Source organism: Peromyscus maniculatus, chromosome 4 (genome assembly GCF_049852395.1).
Source record: "Peromyscus maniculatus bairdii isolate BWxNUB_F1_BW_parent chromosome 4, HU_Pman_BW_mat_3.1, whole genome shotgun sequence".
NCBI classification, from domain to species: Eukaryota; Metazoa; Chordata; class Mammalia; order Rodentia; family Cricetidae; genus Peromyscus; species Peromyscus maniculatus.
In genome coordinates, this window is record NC_134855.1 from 42,642,357 (window position 1) to 42,661,971 (window position 19,615).

Genomic DNA, 19,615 nt, shown 5'->3' on the forward strand with positions numbered 1-19,615 from the left:
ACTTGAAAAACAAGCCAATTTTAGCCAACTAAGTAATCCTTCTAAGTATTCTGTATATTTTCAATACCAAAAAAAATAATTCTCAAAACATAGCTCTTTGTGTTGCCACTTAAGAAAGAGCCGCAGGTGCCGTTTATATAGATCCATCGCTCGCATTTTAAAGGCCTTGTTTATTTAAGTTTTTTTAACTTCATAAAATCGACCTAAATAATCTGTTAAAACGTTACGAAGACTTTACGGTTGCATCCTCAGTTTGAATTGTGAAATGGTCCCCACTGCTCATGTGCTGAACACTTGATCTTCCAGCCTGGTGGTATGCTGGAGGACTTTGGAAGTGTTAGCGGATGGGACACAGCTGGAGGAAATAGGTCACTGGAAACAAGTCCTTGGCGTCATCTTGCCTCTGGTCCCTTTGTTCTCCACATGCTCCTGTAACCATGATGGTCTGCTCATGACAGCACAGAAACATGGGAGAAAGTGACCATGAACGGACTCCTCCAGAACTGTGAAGCAAAATACTTCCTGAGTATTTTGATGTGGTTCAGTTGGGCGCCTGGTCAGAGTCACACAAAAGCAATCAACATGGACACAGTTTTTAAAACTCATTTCATTCTGAAAGGCCATATTGCTTACCCTTAAATGCCTAACAAATAACTGGTTAAGCCTATTTCAAATAAACTTGCTGGAGTTACTTTTCAGACATGAGAAAGTGAAATGCATTTATCAAGCATCGCTCATACATAAGAATAACAGGAAGGCCCCCTTAAATTACTTCCAAACAGCCAGTAAGAAGGTGAAAGGGAAGAAACGCTTCCAGGAGTTTTAAATGATGCTTACAACAACAACAATAACAAATGAGAACTGCATTTTTTTTAAATTTTATTTTTGTTTCTAATGTATTTTCTAGGGTCTTGCTGTTAGAAAAAAAAATGTTACCAAATAATTCTGTTTTCTGTTTAATTTTCAAGAACTTTTGCTTTAAGAAAAAATGAAGAAAAGTTTCATCTGAAACTGTTGATTTAAGTTCAAAGTCTTTTAAGAAACTTCAATCCACCAAGAATGGGAGTGCTCACCTGTGACCTTCTGCCTGGATTTGTTCCCTGAATCCACTAAAAGTGCTGCATTGGGCTGAAATAGAAGACAAACCCCTGCGCTTCTCAGCACTTGATAGAGGGAGAAACAAAGTGGCTTTTACTTCTAATGCACCCAGGAAACAGTCCTTCCTACACCATTGTTACAGGAACCTCCAGGCAACAAATAAATGTCCCTTGTATTTTCCAGAGCTGGGTTGAAACCACCTATATTTTGTCAATCTTATTTCCAGATCAAAATGAACAGCCTCTGACCAAGCAAAACAAAACCTTGAACACAAGAAGCAAAGAATAAAGCAGAGCTCAATTTCTAAAGGTTTCCTTAGCCTGAGAATGCTATTTAACACCACCAAGAGCCCCCAGACAACTGCCAATCAGATTAACTCCCCAAGAAAAATCACAGAGAAATTATGGCACATTACCTTGAAAGGCCTACAGGCCTTTAAATCCATTTTTCAGTAAATCAAAGTAATCTATGCATTAACTCAGATCCACAATGACAACGTATACTCACAGAAAGATGTCCTTTTCTACAAAGGCTTGTATCTACACTGGCTTCAGCCTACTGGAAAAGCATGTGGAACTGGAGTGCATACAAACAGCCTCTATAAACTGCACATGACCAGGTGCATCCTTGAGAGATGGACTAAATATCCCTCCATCTGGACATATGAAGTCTATGGTGTGTTTTCCAAGTCTCTCTCTTCACTGGAATTTATAAGATATGCTTTGAATTATTGGATATAAATACCTTACAATTCAGTACAAGTGAACTCAAAACACATTCATTTGTCTTTAACCTTAAGATACAAAGATGTAGGCACAGCCAGAGTCCCTTATCTCACAGAAGTACTATCTAATTTTAATAAGATCATTAGGAAGACAGTTATTAAAAATCTTACAGCAGCTAAGAAGACAGGTATTTAGCTCTACTTGATCCTCCAGGTGTCTGTGCTACTCCAGGTGTCTGTGCTACTCCAGGTGACTGTGCTACTCCAGGTGTCTGTGCTACTCCGGGTGTCTGTGCTACTCCAACTGTCAGTGCTACTCCGGGTGTCTGTGCTACTCCAGGTGTCTGTGCTACTCCGGGTGTCTGTGCTACTCCAGGTGTCTGTGCTACTCCAGGTGTCTGTGCTACTCCAGGTGACTGTGCTACTCCAGGTGTCTGTGCTACTCCAGGTGTCTGTGCAACTCCAAGTATCTGTGCTACTCCAAGTGTCTGTGCTACTCCAACTGTCTGTGCTACTCCGGGTGTCTGTGCTACTCCAACTGTCAGTGCTACTCCAGGTGTCAGTGCTACTCCAGGTGTCTGTGCTACTCCAGGTGTCTGTGCAACTCCAAGTATCTGTGCTACTCCAAGTGTCTGTGCTACTCCAACTGTCTGTGCTACTCTGGGTGTCTGTGCTACTCCAACTGTCAGTGCTACTCCAGGTGTCTGTGATACTCTGGGTGTCTGTGCTACTCCAGGTGTCTGTGCTACTCCAAGTGTCAGTGCTACTCCAGATGTCTGTGCTACTCCAAGTGTCAGTGCTACTCCAGGTGTCAGTGCTACTCCAGGTGTCTCTGATACTCCAGGTGTCTGTGCTACTCCAGGTGTCAGTGCTACTCCAAGTGTCAGTGCTACTCCAGATGTCTGTGATACTCCAGGTGTCAGTGCTACTCCAGGTGTCAGTGCTACTCCAGGTGTCAGTGCTACTCCAGGTGTCTCTGATACTCCAGGTGTCTATGCTAAGTCTTTAGGAAAAAATGTTACACACTATTGGTCACCACGATCCATCTCTAACTCTACCAACCAGGGAGCATTCTTCCCTTGCTTTTTCCCCAGCTCGATATGAGGTTCTATATGTAAACATTTCTCATAAAATTTGGGAAATACTGCATTTGTTCACATTTTATTGGAGTATCATTATAATCTTATATTTGTCCAAATCAGTCCTTTTAAGATTTATTTTTTAATTATGTGTGTGACACACACACACAGGAAGGGAGCAAGGGAGGAAAGCAGAGAGGGAGGTAGGGAAGGAGGGAAGAAGAGAGAGAGTGTGTTCCCACGGGGACTAGAAGAGGGATGTACCTCAGGCTGGACATATGGAAAAAGCAATTGTGACAAGCTGCCCTTTCTCGGACACAGAGGTCGACTACACCACACAAGACTGATTGTGCGGTGACCACTACCTGCCTTGACCCGTTCTCCCTCCCAGATTGTAGCACTAGGGGACTGCCATCAGCCTGGTCAGCTGCTAGAGAAAATGCCCACATTTACCTTGTCGCCATGAGTATTCTGTGAGAAAATGCTGAAGGAACTAAAATAACAGCCCTGATGCCCACGCAGGTGGCCAGAAGAAGTCGGTACCTGAGAAGCCTAGCAGCGCAACAAGGAAATCAATGGGCACCTAGTGCCGGGTGCCTACGATTCCACACGTAGAGGAGTGGGGGGTGGGACACAGCCTGTGCACATGGGGGTTGGGCGGGCACTCCCGGTCCCACAAATGACTGTGAGGAAAACTACAAGACCCAGGTCCACACCCAGATGGCTAACGTTGGGACACAGGGGGAGAGGGCCAGCTGTGAGGCTACCATAATGCCTGAAGGTGGAAGAAGTGGTGTCTCAGGCAGCTCTGAGAACCTGTCAAAGAACCAGGAGGCAGTTTTCCTGACAGACACATCCTACTCTTTGCTGGTAAAATATTTCCTGATTTGGAGACTGCGTATACCGCCAAGACCCACATCTGAGAGCACAGGAGGTCAGGGCGCATGATTCTCTGCACAGAACATGTCCTAAGGGCTGCACTGAGGTTCCCGATGCTAACAAGGGTAGTCACAATTCTGAAACCTGCTAAGTTATAAACAGCACAGAACGTGCCACTGCATATTGGCTCCAGACAACAGGAAACACGCTGAACCTCTTTTGTCTGAAACAAAGGGAACAGAAAAGTGCAGCCGCAGCTTTGGAGCAGGTAGCAGCAAACTCCTGCACTGCCCAACTCCTCCTGACTATGAGAGACGGTGCGGACGTGGCTGCACGTGTAAAGATGGGTTCAGTAAAAGCCTCTGGTCATTCATTCTGCTTATTAAAGCCACTCACTCCACAGTAGTATTCACAATGGAACTCTCAGCGGCAATGGCAATGATACGAAAACACAATTAATCCCTCCTCCCGAAGCGTGTGTAGGTATGTGCTCCAGGTACAGTGTTAATTGCCACTGCCTTGTACCACGGCTTCAATTAGGAATCCAAATGGGAGCAAGACAAACATGGATCCCATTAAGTTCCAGAAGAGTTGAAACTGAAGCCGCACCCAACACACACACACACACACACACACACACACACACACACACACACACACACACACACACACACCAGCTCCACTCACTGATAGTGACCACAGAGGGCTCCATCTGGGGAACTATAGTGACACCCAGTGGCTGTCAAGGAAAGTGCAGAGCGAGGTCTATGGAAGTGTGTTGCTACAGTGCCGCTTTAGCCTAAAGGCAAATTTGAGGCTAGTCTGGGTTAAATAGTGAAAATGACGAGGTGGGGGAGAAAATATCTAGTCTTAAAAAGCTAAGAGAAGTCTTCTCAGTGTTGTAAAAAATATTTATATTTAAATCAGAACCTTTTTATTTCTCGATTATGTACAGGGAGCTGATTGTTCTTGTGTATAGAAGTATTTTTCAGGATGGAGATATTACCTCCTTCCTTTTACAACCTATTCAGGGAATGAACACAAACATGTTGCTCCAACTGCTGTTAGAGGCATGGAATACTGATAAGGGTCTCCAAAGGAAAAGTGACCAAGATACACCTGCCTGTATCTGATGCCGAGGAAGACCACGGACCACAGCCCCTGGAGCGCTGCAGCCTCCTCACCTACTGCTCAGTCATTTAGTACTCAGGTGAAGTCAGTGTTTGCAACTGCTTTGTTTGGATATGCAGCCTGGGTACAAGGCCAAAAGAAAATCAACACAAGGAAAATCCAGAAGGAAATGCCTTTGCCATAGCCTTTGGCCTCTGACTGATGAGTCTGGAAGATGATGTTCTGGTGTTTTGACTTCATTTCAGCAATGTCTAGAAAACACATGAAGTCACAAAGAAGCACACTTTATAACAATGCCTAAAAGTTTAAATTCAGCGTGGAACTCACAACTATTTCAAAGGCGTTTACATTTAAAAGTGCATTTCATTACCTAGTATAAATACTTGGTAGGTTTTTGTGAGCATGTCCCCTTTGTTTACAGAACAGATTTTTATTTCTGAATTTTGAAGCTGTTCGTCAGGCATAAATTGTGGTGACTAATACAAAATGTTTCCTAAGTCCCCTAAGATAGTAATAAAAAAAGATAAAAGTATAAAATGTGGCACTTGTATGTTGTGTTAATTAATAGCTGAATGGGTAATGAAATTGTCTGTAATATGGCAAGAATCTACTGAAAGTTAACATCAGGCTTCTTGGGAATTATCATGAGTTGAAATTAAACTCATCATAAGGGGCAATGGACAAAGCCAATGCTTAGGCTTTCCTGTCTGGGGAGGCAGGAGATGCCATAGGCCACTTAGCCCACATTCAGCATTCAGATATCCTCAGAAGATTCTACATGTTCCACACTTAGTGGACCATGATGCGACAAAGCAGCTGATTGTCTCCAGGCATACTTTCCTCCTTTCTTTTAAGTTTGGACACACCCCACAATTGTCTTCACCAACACTTTCCAAATGGTAGCAAAACTACTTTCAGCAGTGTGTGTGTGTGTGTGTGTGTGTGTGTGTGTGTGTGTGTGTGTGTTTGTATCTGTCTGCCTGCCTGCCTGCCTGTCTGTCTGGGCCTGGGTGTTGGATAGCAAGTTCTTCCAAACTGAAACATCCCCTCATGAAGAGGGGCTCTGGAGACTTAGGAGGTAAGCAACTCACAAGTCCTAGGAAGTTCCTGAAACCTTACAAGACTCAACAGACTCCCCCTCCCCAAGGTCAGGGAAGCAATAAACAACTGGAGGGGAGACTGAACAGCTGAGATGACAGGAGAAAACTGACCAGCTGAACTGCCTGGTGCAGACTCTCTGATCTGTCACGTTCCTTGCAAGTCACAGAGAAAGTGCCATATTTAGCAGCTTTTTGGTTATGCAACAGCCTATGATCTATTCACACCTGTAATGAACCCCTGGCCCATACCTCAGTAAGTTATCACAATTCTTTGGACCTCCCAGTGCAACTTTGGTGGAACTGTTACTTTGTCTGTGCACAGCTCCCTCTCTGGGATGAGGAGACATTTGTGCATGTCTCTCCAGGAAAAGTCACACAACAGTGTATGTGTGTAAGCACACAGCACACATTTGTAGGCAAGAGGTCAGGATATGTCCCCCTTGATTTTTCTAAGATGATCTCTTCTTGGTACCTAAAGCTGGCAGGATAAACTAGACCTGTTGGCCAGTAAGCTTCAAAGATCTGCTGCCTTCACCTAGCCAGCACTGGGGTCACAAATGCAAGCAACTACATCTGGCTTTCAAAATGGGTTCTTGAATCAAAGTCAGATCTGGATGTTTGTACCCCAAGCACTTTCCTAACTGAGCCATCCATCCAACTCCAGAATCTTTTTAAAGAAAGTCTACCGAATAACTCGGTGGTCATCATCATATTTTTCAATTTCATCCCATTCGAGAAAAAGGCAAAACTCTTTTCAGAACTGGACCTAACTTTGGAATGCTGCTTTGAGATATAAACCGCAGAACAAATGAAACCAAGGTAAAAATGTATACTTTTGTAGCTATGTCAAGAAAGTGAATGATTGTTGAGATGAATGTAAAAAAAACCTCTACAGTTCTCTAAATAAATCACTGGAAGTAATCTGGCTGTCAATAGTAAGCTATAAGAAATTATTTTGAGAATTGCTTTGTAACAGTTATATAATAAACAGAGAAGCAATGTGTGGTGCATTGAACACCTGCCCTCCAAAGATAAACATAGGTTTTGCAGGTTTGATTAAGTAAGGAATCTGAAACAATGGCATTGCTGTAGATGACAGGGGAGGCCCTAAACATTGCTGGGATAGAAACAGGAGACTTGAGAGAGGCAGAAGAGAATTGGGCTACTGGACCAAGGGGGCTGGTCAGAGTGATGAGTCTGCAAGCCAAGGAATGCTGGCAGCCATGAGAAACTGAAAAGAAGAAGAAAAAAAAGGAGAAAATTCTATCACAGAGCCTCCAAAGGACTCACCCAAACTTTCATCTCATCCAAAGGCATTGATGCCATACCTCCAGAAGTGTGACATGGTCAACTGCATTGTTATAAGCAAGCAAGTTCATGGTAACTTGTTACAGCACCCACGTGAAAGCAACACAAAGTCGAATGAATGAACTAGCTTGCCATAACCCATCCCTTCCTTCCTCACCTCTTAAAGACAAAAGCATGCTTTCCCACCTAAGTACCTATAAGAATAAGAAAGTAGAGGAAAAATTATTACCAAACCCTGTTCTTACTCTCAGGGGCAATAAATTGTTCATATTTAATTAAAAGAACACCTTAAAACTCCCTCCACAATTTACAACCCAGAGATGTATCCCATTAAATATTTGAGAAAAGACTACTATTTTTAAGTCTTGATTACTATTTTTTTAAGTCTTCAAAAAAAATCTAGAGTGTATACTCCCAACCAACTCACAAGCAGACCAAACAAAATCTTTTTCTACTAACTTCTTGAGGGGGGCGGGGGGTTCCTGTTATTATGAGATTTGACTATGAAGTTTAACTCCATGCTTTGGTTCCAAAATTGATACATCTCCATCATGTATTTAACTAGGAATGGTGACATGTTTATAACATTTCTAGCTTTGTTTCTATTCTGTGCTTTCTTTGTCCATCATCAATGGCTCCAAATGAAAAAGAAGAAAGGACTACTCAACACATAATGTATCTGTTTTTGTGCATAGGAAGAAAGCCTTTGCCCTCTGGAGGGTATGGATCCAGAAACTGTTAGACAGTGGTCCTGTGTCCTTACCTACACCTGTGCGAGACAGGTACTCAAATAGGGTCCAGCTGTTGTCATCCACATAGTGATTCTTCAGGATCAAGAGCTGGCAGACATCCCGGGCGGTGATGTCACTGGGCACTTCTAACGCCCTGCTGGTCTCATCCTCACTGTAGACTTTAATCACCTGCGTTTGTGAAAAACAAGAGAAAGAGCTCAGAGAGATGTCTTGGTTCCTTTTCTGTGACAAAACACCTGAGAAAAGAAACTTAAAGAACGATGGGTTTATTTTGGGTTCATAGTTACAAGGAATTTGTGCCATCATGGTGGGTCGTCATGGCAACAGGAGCTTGAAGTGGCTGGTCACCACACTGTATCTGCAGTCAGGAAGCAGAGAGAGATGAATGTTTGTGCCCAGCTCAATTCCTCTTATGTACTGAATCCAGGGTCTAGCCTGTGTAATGATAATTTACATGAATCTTGCCATGCTAATTATCACAACCTTAATAATTCTTCAAACATAGCAAATTTTGTTTCCATGGTGATTCTTTATATCTGAGATATTCAGCATGAAATCATGAGATAGGTATAACTAATAAAATGGTTACTATGGAAGCAACTAATGTGTCAATCATTCTCCAGTTATCCACACTCTGCTTACTGCAAGACAGCTGAGATCACTTACTCTGCCACACCTCACATGACACCAGTCCACAGTCCTCGTGTTGGAATTTACAAGCTAAAGACTTTCTCTTCCCAGGCATCTGCTGATTTGCATATTAGAGCTATGCCTCCCCACCCTTGCACCCAGTGACAACTACCTTGTCTTGTATAGCTATAGGTTTGACATTTTTTTCTTCAATACTTCCAAACTTAAATGAGATATCTTCCTTCTGTGTCTGGATTAAGACATGAGGCAAACAGGGCTATTTTCTCTTTTGACAAAAGGTCTTGCTATGTAGCCTGGGCTGGCCTCAAACTTACTATTTAACCCAGGCTAGCCTGAAATTTAGAGCAGTCCTCCTGCCTCAGCCTTTCAAATGCTGAGATTACAGGCAAAAGTTATTATACTCAGCTCAGGATCTCTTCCTTTTAAAAGATCCATTATGACCATACATACACACAAATACATCTTTATCCATCTGTCTGGTAGTGGGACACAGGTGGTTTCCATATCGTGGCATCATTAATAACTTCACAATGAGCATGAAACTACAAGTCTCTGTAAGAGGTAGTGATGTTAGTTCCTTTGAGTGTCTGCCCACTGAGTCACATGGGTAGTTCTATGTAATTTCTTTAGGAACATCTGTGCCATTTTTCATAGTGCTGATTAATATGCCCTTCTTCCTGCATCCAAACAGAAGCCTTTCTCCCTTCCACCACATCATCTCCAGAACAACATCTCCTGGTCTCTGCAAGACGGCACCTCATAGTGTTTCTGATTCATACTTCTCAGTGCTCAGCGACTTCACACACACACCTGTCAGCTGACCATTAGAATGCCTTTAGAGAAATGGTGCAGCTCATTCCTCACTCTGTTTTCTGCTGGTGAGTTGTACGAGAGTAGCCTCATCAGGTGCATGACTTTCAAACATCTCGGCAGTTCCATGCTATACGAAGACCTTCATTAAAATATTCCATTCAAACAAATGTCATTCTTGTGAGTCATCAAATTTGTCAACTGAGCATAAACTCCCTACAAAATCCCTTGTGCATTTCATCTTCTTACATGCATCTACACCTAGGTATCAAACCACTTCATTCAACAACTTCTATCTTTTCTCCATTATCTGAACTAAGTTCTACTTGATGACTAGTCTGTCATTTCTTCACCATTCAGATCTATTGAAAACTATGAGCTTCTTATCAATATTCTACATTTTCCTTTCCATATTTATTTTCTGTAAACAGTCAAAGAAATTTGGGTGCGCTACACTGAGACATAGTCATGAAGCCCAGAATACAAAAGACTATCTGGCAAGATGTGGCTTCAGGGACGTCAGGCAGTTTGAGCAAGGGCTCATTGGGTATTCACGTGTCCTTTAACACTTCTTTTCTTTCTTGCAATCTGTGTGGCCGTGGAATGGAGTTTTAGTCAGCAGAATGCAAGCCCGTGGAACAGCGAGCCTCCGGATCTGTCCTGTGAAATTGTACCACATGTCCCGACTGTCTTTCAGCACCCTCCCCCAGAATGAAAACAACTGCACAGGCCTTGAGAAGAGTAAGGTCACAGGCAGAAGGAATTCTTGTCCCTAAATGACTTCAAGGACAACTCCCCGCTAGGAGTATCCTTGTGAATAAGAAGGAAATTTACACTCGGTCAACTCTGTGAATTAGGAGCGAGCGACTAGAGCATCCAATGTCCAACTGAAGCGACACAGAATCAGAAGTTTCTACAAAGGAGCCACTCAGCATTTGCCAAGCTGTGCTCTGTACTAGAGTCTCCAGTATCAATTATTATCTGCATGAAGTTAATAATAAGCTAAGCCCTTCACCTGGCAATGGAGCAATCCTGTAGCTGTGCACACATGCCAAAGTGAGAAACCAGAAAATGCAGTGCAGAAAACATGCCTATCATCAGAACACCAGCATTTACATGTGGCCAGGAATTCAGCCAAATGCAGTAGAGAACAATTCAGTCTTCTCATTTTTTTAAAGCATACTTTATTATTTCACAATGAGGTAAATTCTCATACAATGGACAGGAGACATAAAATGAAAACTTATTCTGGGTAGCAGGAATCTTAAAAGGTCTTATTAATAAAAACAAACCCAGTGCCAGTTACTGGGGTGAACGCTGGAAGATCAGAGAAGCAGAACAAGCCACAGCCACCTCACTTGCACCAGTTCCTCAGCTGATCCTGTTTCCTCAGACTGGAAGCCCCTGAGTCCTCATCCAAAAGTATCTCAGCTGAACTGCTGCTAAAAGTCTAAAAGCTTAACAAGACTCTATTTCCTAGTCCTCATGCCTTATATACCTTTCTGCTTCCTGCCATCACTTCCTGGGATTAAATGCACGTGTCACCATGCCTAGCTGTTTCCAGTGTGGCTTGGAACTCACAGAGATCTGGATGGATCTCTGCCTCCAGAATGCTAGGATTAAAGATGTGTGTGCCACCATTTTCTGGCCTCTATGTCTGTCTAGTGACTGTGCTGTTTTCTGACCCCAGATAAGTTTATTAAGGTGCCCAATATATTGGGGGGGGCACAATATCACCACAATTCTGTATAGTAATGGGAGGATATTTATTGAAAGTATTAAAAGGTCCATTCCTTTGACCCAGCAATTTCACGTTAGCAAAACGTCTCAAAAAAAAAATGTTTTTGCTAACTTTAGAAAGTGATTTTTAGAAATTGACATGGCCAACAAAGCATTATTCATAATTCTAATGACCTAAGTTTACAACAATAAATGAAAAAATAATACTGCCATAGAAAAGACTGTTTTGGGGACCTTGAAAACACTACCCAAAGAAATTACATAAGAATATTGAGAGCCAGGCATGGTGGCACTCGCGGCTGTAATCCCAGTACTTGAGAAATAGAGACAGGATAATCCAGAACCCAAGGCTAGGCTTGGCTACAAAGCGGGTCTGAGGCCAGCCTGAGGGAGCGGGGTTTCAAACACTTACAGGATACAACACAAGCTTCCCTAACCTTGGTTCCTAGACTCCTATCCATCTCCTTCTGACTGTCGTTTCTTTCTTAAGCAGTCCTCTTCCCCGTCTCCATCACCAGCTACCTTTTCAATTGTGGTTACTCCTCATCCAGCTCAGGGACGCTGTACTGCAGTTCTGGGACTGGCTTTGGTGGAAGCCCAGAACCCGGTAAGCCAGGCATCTTGGAATGAACCATGACAGAAGTAGTAACTCACAGAGGCCAGTGTTGTAAAAGCCATATCTGTTCAACAATCATTGTGCGGGATCTCTGTTCTCTAGAGCTGTAGCTGTGAAGATGTAGGCTGCTACTGGTCACGAAGACAGTGGCCACGGGCAGACGCAACCCATATGGAGGAAGCCATGTGGCAATATGCTGAATGTTTGTGCCTAACACAATTCACATGTTGAAACCCTAATCCCAGAGTGATGGGATGGCCTGTGCTCTGGCCTTTGGGGAGCAGTCAGCCTAGGGTTGTGGCTCTTCTGGATGCAATCACGGTTTCAATGGAATGGGTCACTCTATGATACTATTAAAAAAAAATACGCCTAACAAGCTTTCCTATCACATGTGAAGCTCCTCCTGAAACTCACATCTCTGCTCTATGTGCCTCCCCCATGTCTATTTTGGAAAATGCCTACTTATATTTCACCTAAATTCAAATTAATTCCTCTTCAGAAGGCTATCTTGAATGTTCAGAGCTTCATGATGTGTCTTCCCCACCTGTGTTAGCAAGCGCCCACCCCCACAAAAGTTTCTATCTGTTCACTATTTACATTTGCACCACAGTAATCTACCCTAGGTCACCCTGGCTTGATGAAGCTTTGCCAAGCAGGTGCAGTTAATATCCACGGCGAAGCCTACCAGCATGCTGCACACAGTAAATATTCAATATATCTTCTTGACAACCAATTTGAAACTATTTTCCACCACGGTAAATATAATTACTCAAAAATATCTTTGTTCCAGAAAGTTGTTTGTACACACAATTTTTCAGTGGGGAAAAAAAAAATCCCAAGTAGGAACTGATTCAATATGGCAGACTCGAGTTACAAAGCCATTGAGGCGGCCATGGAGAATCATGATGGTTGTTGAACTTGTCCTCCTGTCACCTGTCTCCTAGCAGTTCCCTACATAGTGAGTTGTGTAGAGTTTCATTGTGCCGTCATCTCGGTAGGCTGTTGCTCATGAGGGCATGCCTCCTACATCTGGGTCTGGGGTAGGAGACCAGGCTAGACCAGGGCTGACTGTCTAAGGGACGCTGCCACTGTGCCCATCCTACTGTGCTTACAGTGTACTTGACCAAACTTTAGAAGGTGCTCCTGCCAACAGCCATGTGAGCATAACCATTGGGTGAGCATGGGACTCAGGAAGAGAGGCTGGAGAAGGATGGGTGAGCTGGAAAGATCCCCTCAGCTTCCTGACTACCCTGCATGTTTTCTCACAGCAAATTCTCATCTGGTGTCAGAGAAGCCTGCTTCTTAATTTCCATGTCCATCTTTGATTTCACGGAAGCTACAAAAATAAAGCCAGAGACATTCAGAAGCTACGCTAGATTGTAAACATGGGCAAAAAGAGCAGAGAGCAGGATGGAAGACTGAGAAACCAAGAGTTTAGCCACCCGCCCAGGAAACTCCACTGCTTCATGCAGCCTCTGTGGCTACAAATTTTGAAGATTACCAAGAATTGAGACATGTAACCCAAGAGCCTCATTACTTTATTATACCTATCAATTATATCTATCTCCAGTGCATAAGTACCAGAAAATTAAATTTCAGAAGCAAAGCCAACAGAAACTTTTCTTGAACTTGGCCCCAAAGGCAACTGAAATTTATGGAATAAGTGTTATTGATTTTAAAAAATATGTACTAAAAAGAAGCAATACTTTGGTTTGAACTCCATATAAAAGCCTGATTGTGTAAAAAGAAAAAAAAGACAGAAGGAAAACTTATTTAATGCTGATGTATTTCAAATATACACTTTGTGTTCTATTTATATGCATATATGTATGTGTGGCATGTATGTGCACATGTGTATATGGGTGGTATGCATGTACATGTTTGTGTGGTACATGTATGTCTGCAGTGTGTGTATGTGTGAGGTATGTGTGGTGTGTGTATGTATGTGTGTGTATGCTTGTGAAGAGTCTATGGGTGTGTGTGGGGGGGGGTGGGTGTGTGTCTGTGTGTGTGTCTGTGTGTCTGTGTGTCTGTATGTCTGTGTGTAATGGTGTGGTGAGATTTTACCTAGGTTGGCATTCTTCTGTAGCACATCCCTAGGGTCTCTGGAACCCACTCAGTAATAGAACATTTTTCATGCTACTAGTGCAGAAAGGCAATTGAAAGCTCTGTTCTGTGTCTACTTATCTCCTTTAAATATGTGAAGACAGAAAAGATAATCTAAGCCTCAGCTCTCAAGTGGAGTTAGGCGTCTTGCAAAAAGCATTGCTACATTAAAAACTTCCTATCTAAGAAAAAGAAATCAACTCCTCACAGAAGCCACAGGACTGGTGTGTGTAAAACTCAAGCTTGGACTGCTTAGGATTTAGGAAGACAAATAACACACTGTTCTTGAGATCCCTTAGAACACAGTATTAGTATCCTGTTTCCTCTACAGCTGAAAGCTTAAAAGGGTTGAAGTTTATATAATCATGCTTTTTAATAAAAGAATATTAAACATTTCTAGTTAAGTGCCCCAAATTCCCAGTTTGCTTTATAGTATGAAGAAAATAGGATGAGAAGACTAATAGCATTTGAAGTCATACACCAGAAGAAAGAAATTCTGCTTGGATCCAAAGAATCGGAACCGACTGTTAACAGTTGAGTAACAAGTGACTCACAGCTCTGATAGGTCTGTTTAGAGCATCTCTCTAGCATAAACAGACTGCCCGGGGAAGCCAAGGTGTATGCAATGGCGACGAGGAGAAATCCTTCAGTGTGAGCAGATGACTGACAAACTGAGCAAGCTGAACCACCTCAGCCTTCAGAGCTGGTGAGAGCTCCAAAGTCCGCTCCAGCAGCACAGGCCTGAGGCACACGAGATCACACAGCAGGGACACAGCCTGGAGTAGGGGTGAGTGCATCCATTTATGGGGATATCCTAGTTTAAACCCTTGAACCATCAACTCCTCTTCTTCCATACAAAATAAGCAAAGGAAAGAGATTTCAAAACCCACCTATCCATTTAAATAGGACACACACACCACCACCACCACCCACACACACACAGAGAGAGAGAGAGAGAGAGAGAGAGAGAGAGAGAGAGAGAGAGAGAGAGAGAGAGAGAGAGAGAGAGAATAGTTGACCTCAGAACAATGATTGAGGGCCCTAGACTTAAAGGGACAAAATACTTAAAATATAAACTGAAGGTTGAGTCTTAAAAATAAAAATAAAAATAAAAATAAAAATAAAGACAGAGGCTGTGAGTTAGGGCAGTATGCACTGCCTTGCTCTCAGAGCACTCTGTGGATTCCAGGAAATCACCTGGAATTTGATTCTAAGAATAGATTGTATGGAGAAACCCTGGAAAACAGAGCAGACACTAAGCAAGGCCCTTCCCTGGCCCCACTGCTGACTGACTACAGCAGTGGATGCCAAGGGGATTCCCAGTCCCTTTCAAGAGCAGCGGGAATGAGTCAGGATTGTTGAGTGGATTGAGTATTTTACAAGGGTTTTCCAGACTGCCATCGTGGGAAACTGATGAATGCCCCAGAGTTCTGCCCTCGGTGTCTTTTGCTTCTTCAAAGGGTGGTCCAGGGCTTGTCATTCAATGTGTGTGTGTGGAGGCGGGGATGCTAATCAGTAATAATAAAAATCAATAGAATGGAGTGAGAGAAAGAATAAAGGGCAAACTTGGAGGAATAATGTCTGGGCCATGACTGTACCCTGCTGTCTCCTGTGCTGAAGTTTCTATTTGAGGAAAAGTTTGAACTCAAGTACTATTAACTAATACTGAATTTAAAATAATTTAGTGAATGTATTTTAAATGGATCTTACAACAACCACAATTATAAAAAATCCTTAAGCACAAAGTTCCATTATTTTATCATATGTATTAATCATAGCTATCATTAGCATGTAATTACTAGGAAATTAAAGTTAAGAGGAAAGCTCCACAGAGGAGTTCCCTGAACTGGGCTCCAAAGTAGAGCTTATTTTGTTCCTATAATTGTTCAAAAGTTTATCACCAACTAAAGTCAGATTACAAAACATCTTCTTCAAGATTTCTTGTTGTTTTTTAACAGATAGAAAATGTACTTAAATCATGCGAATATTTTTATAGCAAGGTCAGAGCAGCCTTGAATCTTCACATTCTTCTAAATAAGGACTGCTGTGCCCTGAGATAAGAGGAGACAGTGTAGGGATTTTGAATTAGACAAGTCTGTGTGTTTGCTTAAGGGAATGGAAATAATGCATGCATTCGTTCTTATTCCGTGGCTCTGCTTTTCAAACACTGATGACTCTCTAGGACAGCTCCGCTCCAAAAGCCCCCAGTTCTCAGGAAGAGCTGCTGCTTTCTATGTCTCTACTGAACTCTTTTCCTAGGTGTGAAATACGGAGAGCAGAGGAGGACATGGTTCAGAGATCCGAGACATAATAAAGTCTTAAATTTGAAGGAAATATTGAAAAAGCATCATACCAGAGCACAAACTGTGCGTTTTTAATTGGTTTGAGTAATTCCAAACAGGTAAATGTCACTAATAATGACTTTCAGGGACTGACATAACAAGATCCACCTCATCCACTTACTCTGCTTCTCGGCTTCATTGCACACAACCTGCTCCTTCCTCCCTGACTCCAACCACCCACCACCACCCACCACCACCCCCATTTCTTACAAGAGCCGAGTTATTTCCAAAACACAGGACCTTGGCACTAAAGCACGAGCTGCTGGTACTATATGAGCCATCTTCCCACAACCTACTTTTCTTCTCCAAAATCTCAGACACACCGTTATTTCTATGAAGGAGGTTTCAATGATCTTTCCAGTTTAGGGCCAGAGTGTCTATTCCACATCTGGTGCACCTATGCCATCAACATCCAAGGTCCTTGCTACCCAGAATACCACATGACCTCGGAGTTATAGCTGCCTCCCATGATCTCTAAATCAGCTAGTAGAGCACAGGGCTCACGGCGGACAATTGAAACAGTTATTCTGTAGTGAATGGAGTCATTGTCTGTAGACCCATGTGAGACATTAGGGATTCCACAGCAGCAGTATCGAGCCCTCCAGTTTGAAACCACACAAGCAGACCAAAGAGAAAAATATTAACAAGTTTTCATGGCATTTCTCGGCTGAACAAAGGCCAAACCGGGAGATTATGGTGGCATGGTGGCATGTTTGGGGTTCGGTGAAAAGTTAAAACGCATAGGGAAAAAACTGGGTGGAGCAAATATTATGAGAAAAGATATTAAGAAAGGAAAAAAGCAAATATAATAATAATAGTAATAATTTTGCAGAAAACTATCCAAAATGAGAAGGCTGGTACTGCCTTCACAAGACTAGTGAAGCTTCATCCTTGCCAGCAGACTACCGAGGGGAAAGTGGCCTCACCCAGACCTTCTGGGCACCTATTTCCCTTGGTACCACCACAATGTAGGACCATGTCTACAACACTCAAATTACAAGGCACGTCTCAAAATCAAAATTAGCTGGGGATATAGTGATAAGGTTTAAAATACAAGTTTTGCATTGTTTTGCTTAATAGTCGCAAGAGAATAGACTGATGAATAGCCTCATGGTGAGGGCATCATCCAGGGAAGAGTTTAGCTACTAAGATCTACCCTGGATATTTTTTTTTTCCCCTTCAGACGATCTGGGTTTGAGTAGGCAGGTCCCTCACTTTCTTACTGACCTGGGGTCTTTAAGCTCATCCCTAACCTTTTTCCTCTTCAGACCACCTCAGGGTGGATAGTCATGAGCTTCCTGTGTTGGAATGCTGGCTTAGCAGGCATTTGCTTGCCGTTCTGCTTCGTCTGGACAGTTATAAGGACTGCCTGGTCAAAGACAACAGATTCAAGACTCAAAGACCTGCATAACCGGGGATCGAGTTCTGCATACAGACCCAGAATGCACTGGGGCAAGGTTTAGAATGTACCAGATTAGTTCCCCTTCCTGCACTGGGTATAAAAGGTCCCATCTATCCTCAATAGTGGATATGTCCTAAAATTGACCTGGGAAGAGATTTCAAATTGCCACATATGGGACCTGAGAACTGACTCACATCTAGGCTTCCAACCTAAGCTACTTCCACATACATATGCACACACACACACACACACACACACACACACACACACACACGCACGCGCACACACACACACACACACTACATTTCTGTGCATTTGAATTCAGTGTGTGTTACAAAGAGTCAAGTCATAAATCCCACACTACGTTCCCAATGACTTCATCTAAGACATGTCTCTGAATAGTTGGTGTTTTAAAACAGATGAAAGTCATATAAAAGTAACTTCTCTCTGCAAGGTCCAAACCTTCTCAAATGCTAACACTTACTCATCCTTAAGGCAGAAACCCACTGGTCAAGCTTCTGTTGGGCACAATGTTATCTTGCTATCTCATTTCAGTTTTTAAGTAACCATTGATCCCCCGAATAACCACTAGATGCCTAAATGAAAAAGTTCCAAATCAGCTCCCACAGTGAGAAAGAAGGCCAAATGGAGAAGGGTAGAGAGGAAAGAATCCAGGGAGAGGAGGAGGCTGCAAACACGACATATCAACTGTATTGCATTTACTGAGATGTGTGGTATCCCTGCACTGTTAGGAATTATTTGTTTTCACTGATTTTTAAATTTTTTTTTATAATTTAATGTCTCAGAAATTCACATGAAGCTTACCATAAAAGATCTGTAGCATTTAACTGGATCTATATAAAATAACATTTTTATGTAACATATAGTGCCAACTAGTCAATGATATATACTATGCATAGTCTTTTTGTGCTATTTATGTGTTACTCTATAGACTTAAAATAGCACACACACACCCAAAAAAATCACTTTTCAGATCCTCACTTTCCAGATTTTAACATTCCCGTGCTGTGACAATTCTAGGGACAATAAATTTATATCCATGCTGCAATCCTGGCTTTTGCTAAACTTTCGCACATTACTCATGTAATGGGTGTGAAAGGCAAAGTGTGCATATTCCTTTTTAAAAAACAGAATCAGTGTTGTCCGACTAATAAGATAATAAAGTTAGAAGACTTCGGGCTGGAAAACTAACAAAGTCCCCTAGTTTTGGAAAGGCACAAGTCGAGGCTCCAGCGCTTGCTCAGGCACCTGTTCCCTGGCAGAGTGATGGAACCTGTTTAGGCTCCAGCCGGATGCTGCCTGAATTCTTCTCCCGCTGCTAGTCCAGTGTCCATGCCTCTTTAAATGGCTACTGCTATGTGATATGTGATGTAAAAGTGTTCGCTAGCTACACACTACACTAGACTATAAATGCAATGTGTGTCCCAAAGCACCTAGCTTTTGAAATGCCGAAGAGTAGTTTGCTTTTTTCATAGTTTGTCAGAAAATACGCAAATACAGAAACAGCCAGCAGAGGGAGTCTTTATTCTGAGTTGGTAGGAATACAGACACCTCCCCCACCATCACCTCATCCTGCCGCCAATTACTTTTCCTCTGTCTGGGGGGATGGCTCCGCTTGCTGCCAGGTCTGCACCACCTAAATAAAATCCTTGGGCCCCACAGGGTAGAAGAAGAGAACTGATGGCCACAAGGTATTCTCTGACCGCCTCAAGGATACACATTCCCCACCCCAAACACACACACACATGTCAATAAATACATGTAAAACTAACTAAATAATGAAGGAAATACATGTCTTGAAAAATTACCAGAGAAAGGGAAGGGGAGGGAGGGAGGGAGGGAGGGAGGGAGGGAGG

The 19,615-nt window shown here is 42.7% G+C and overlaps 1 protein-coding gene across 2 annotated transcripts in view; it reads right to left on the bottom strand.

Moving 5' to 3' along the window:
- The window catches only part of Grb14 (growth factor receptor bound protein 14), a 111,904-nt gene that overhangs the window by 32,227 nt on the left and 60,062 nt on the right, over positions 1–19,615 (bottom strand). For both annotated transcript variants that reach the window (XM_006977171.4, XM_006977172.4), the window contains one exon: positions 8,083–8,239. In XM_006977171.4, coding sequence (XP_006977233.1) covers positions 8,083–8,239 — 157 coding nt within the window. The remainder of the gene's footprint in view (positions 1–8,082; positions 8,240–19,615) is intronic.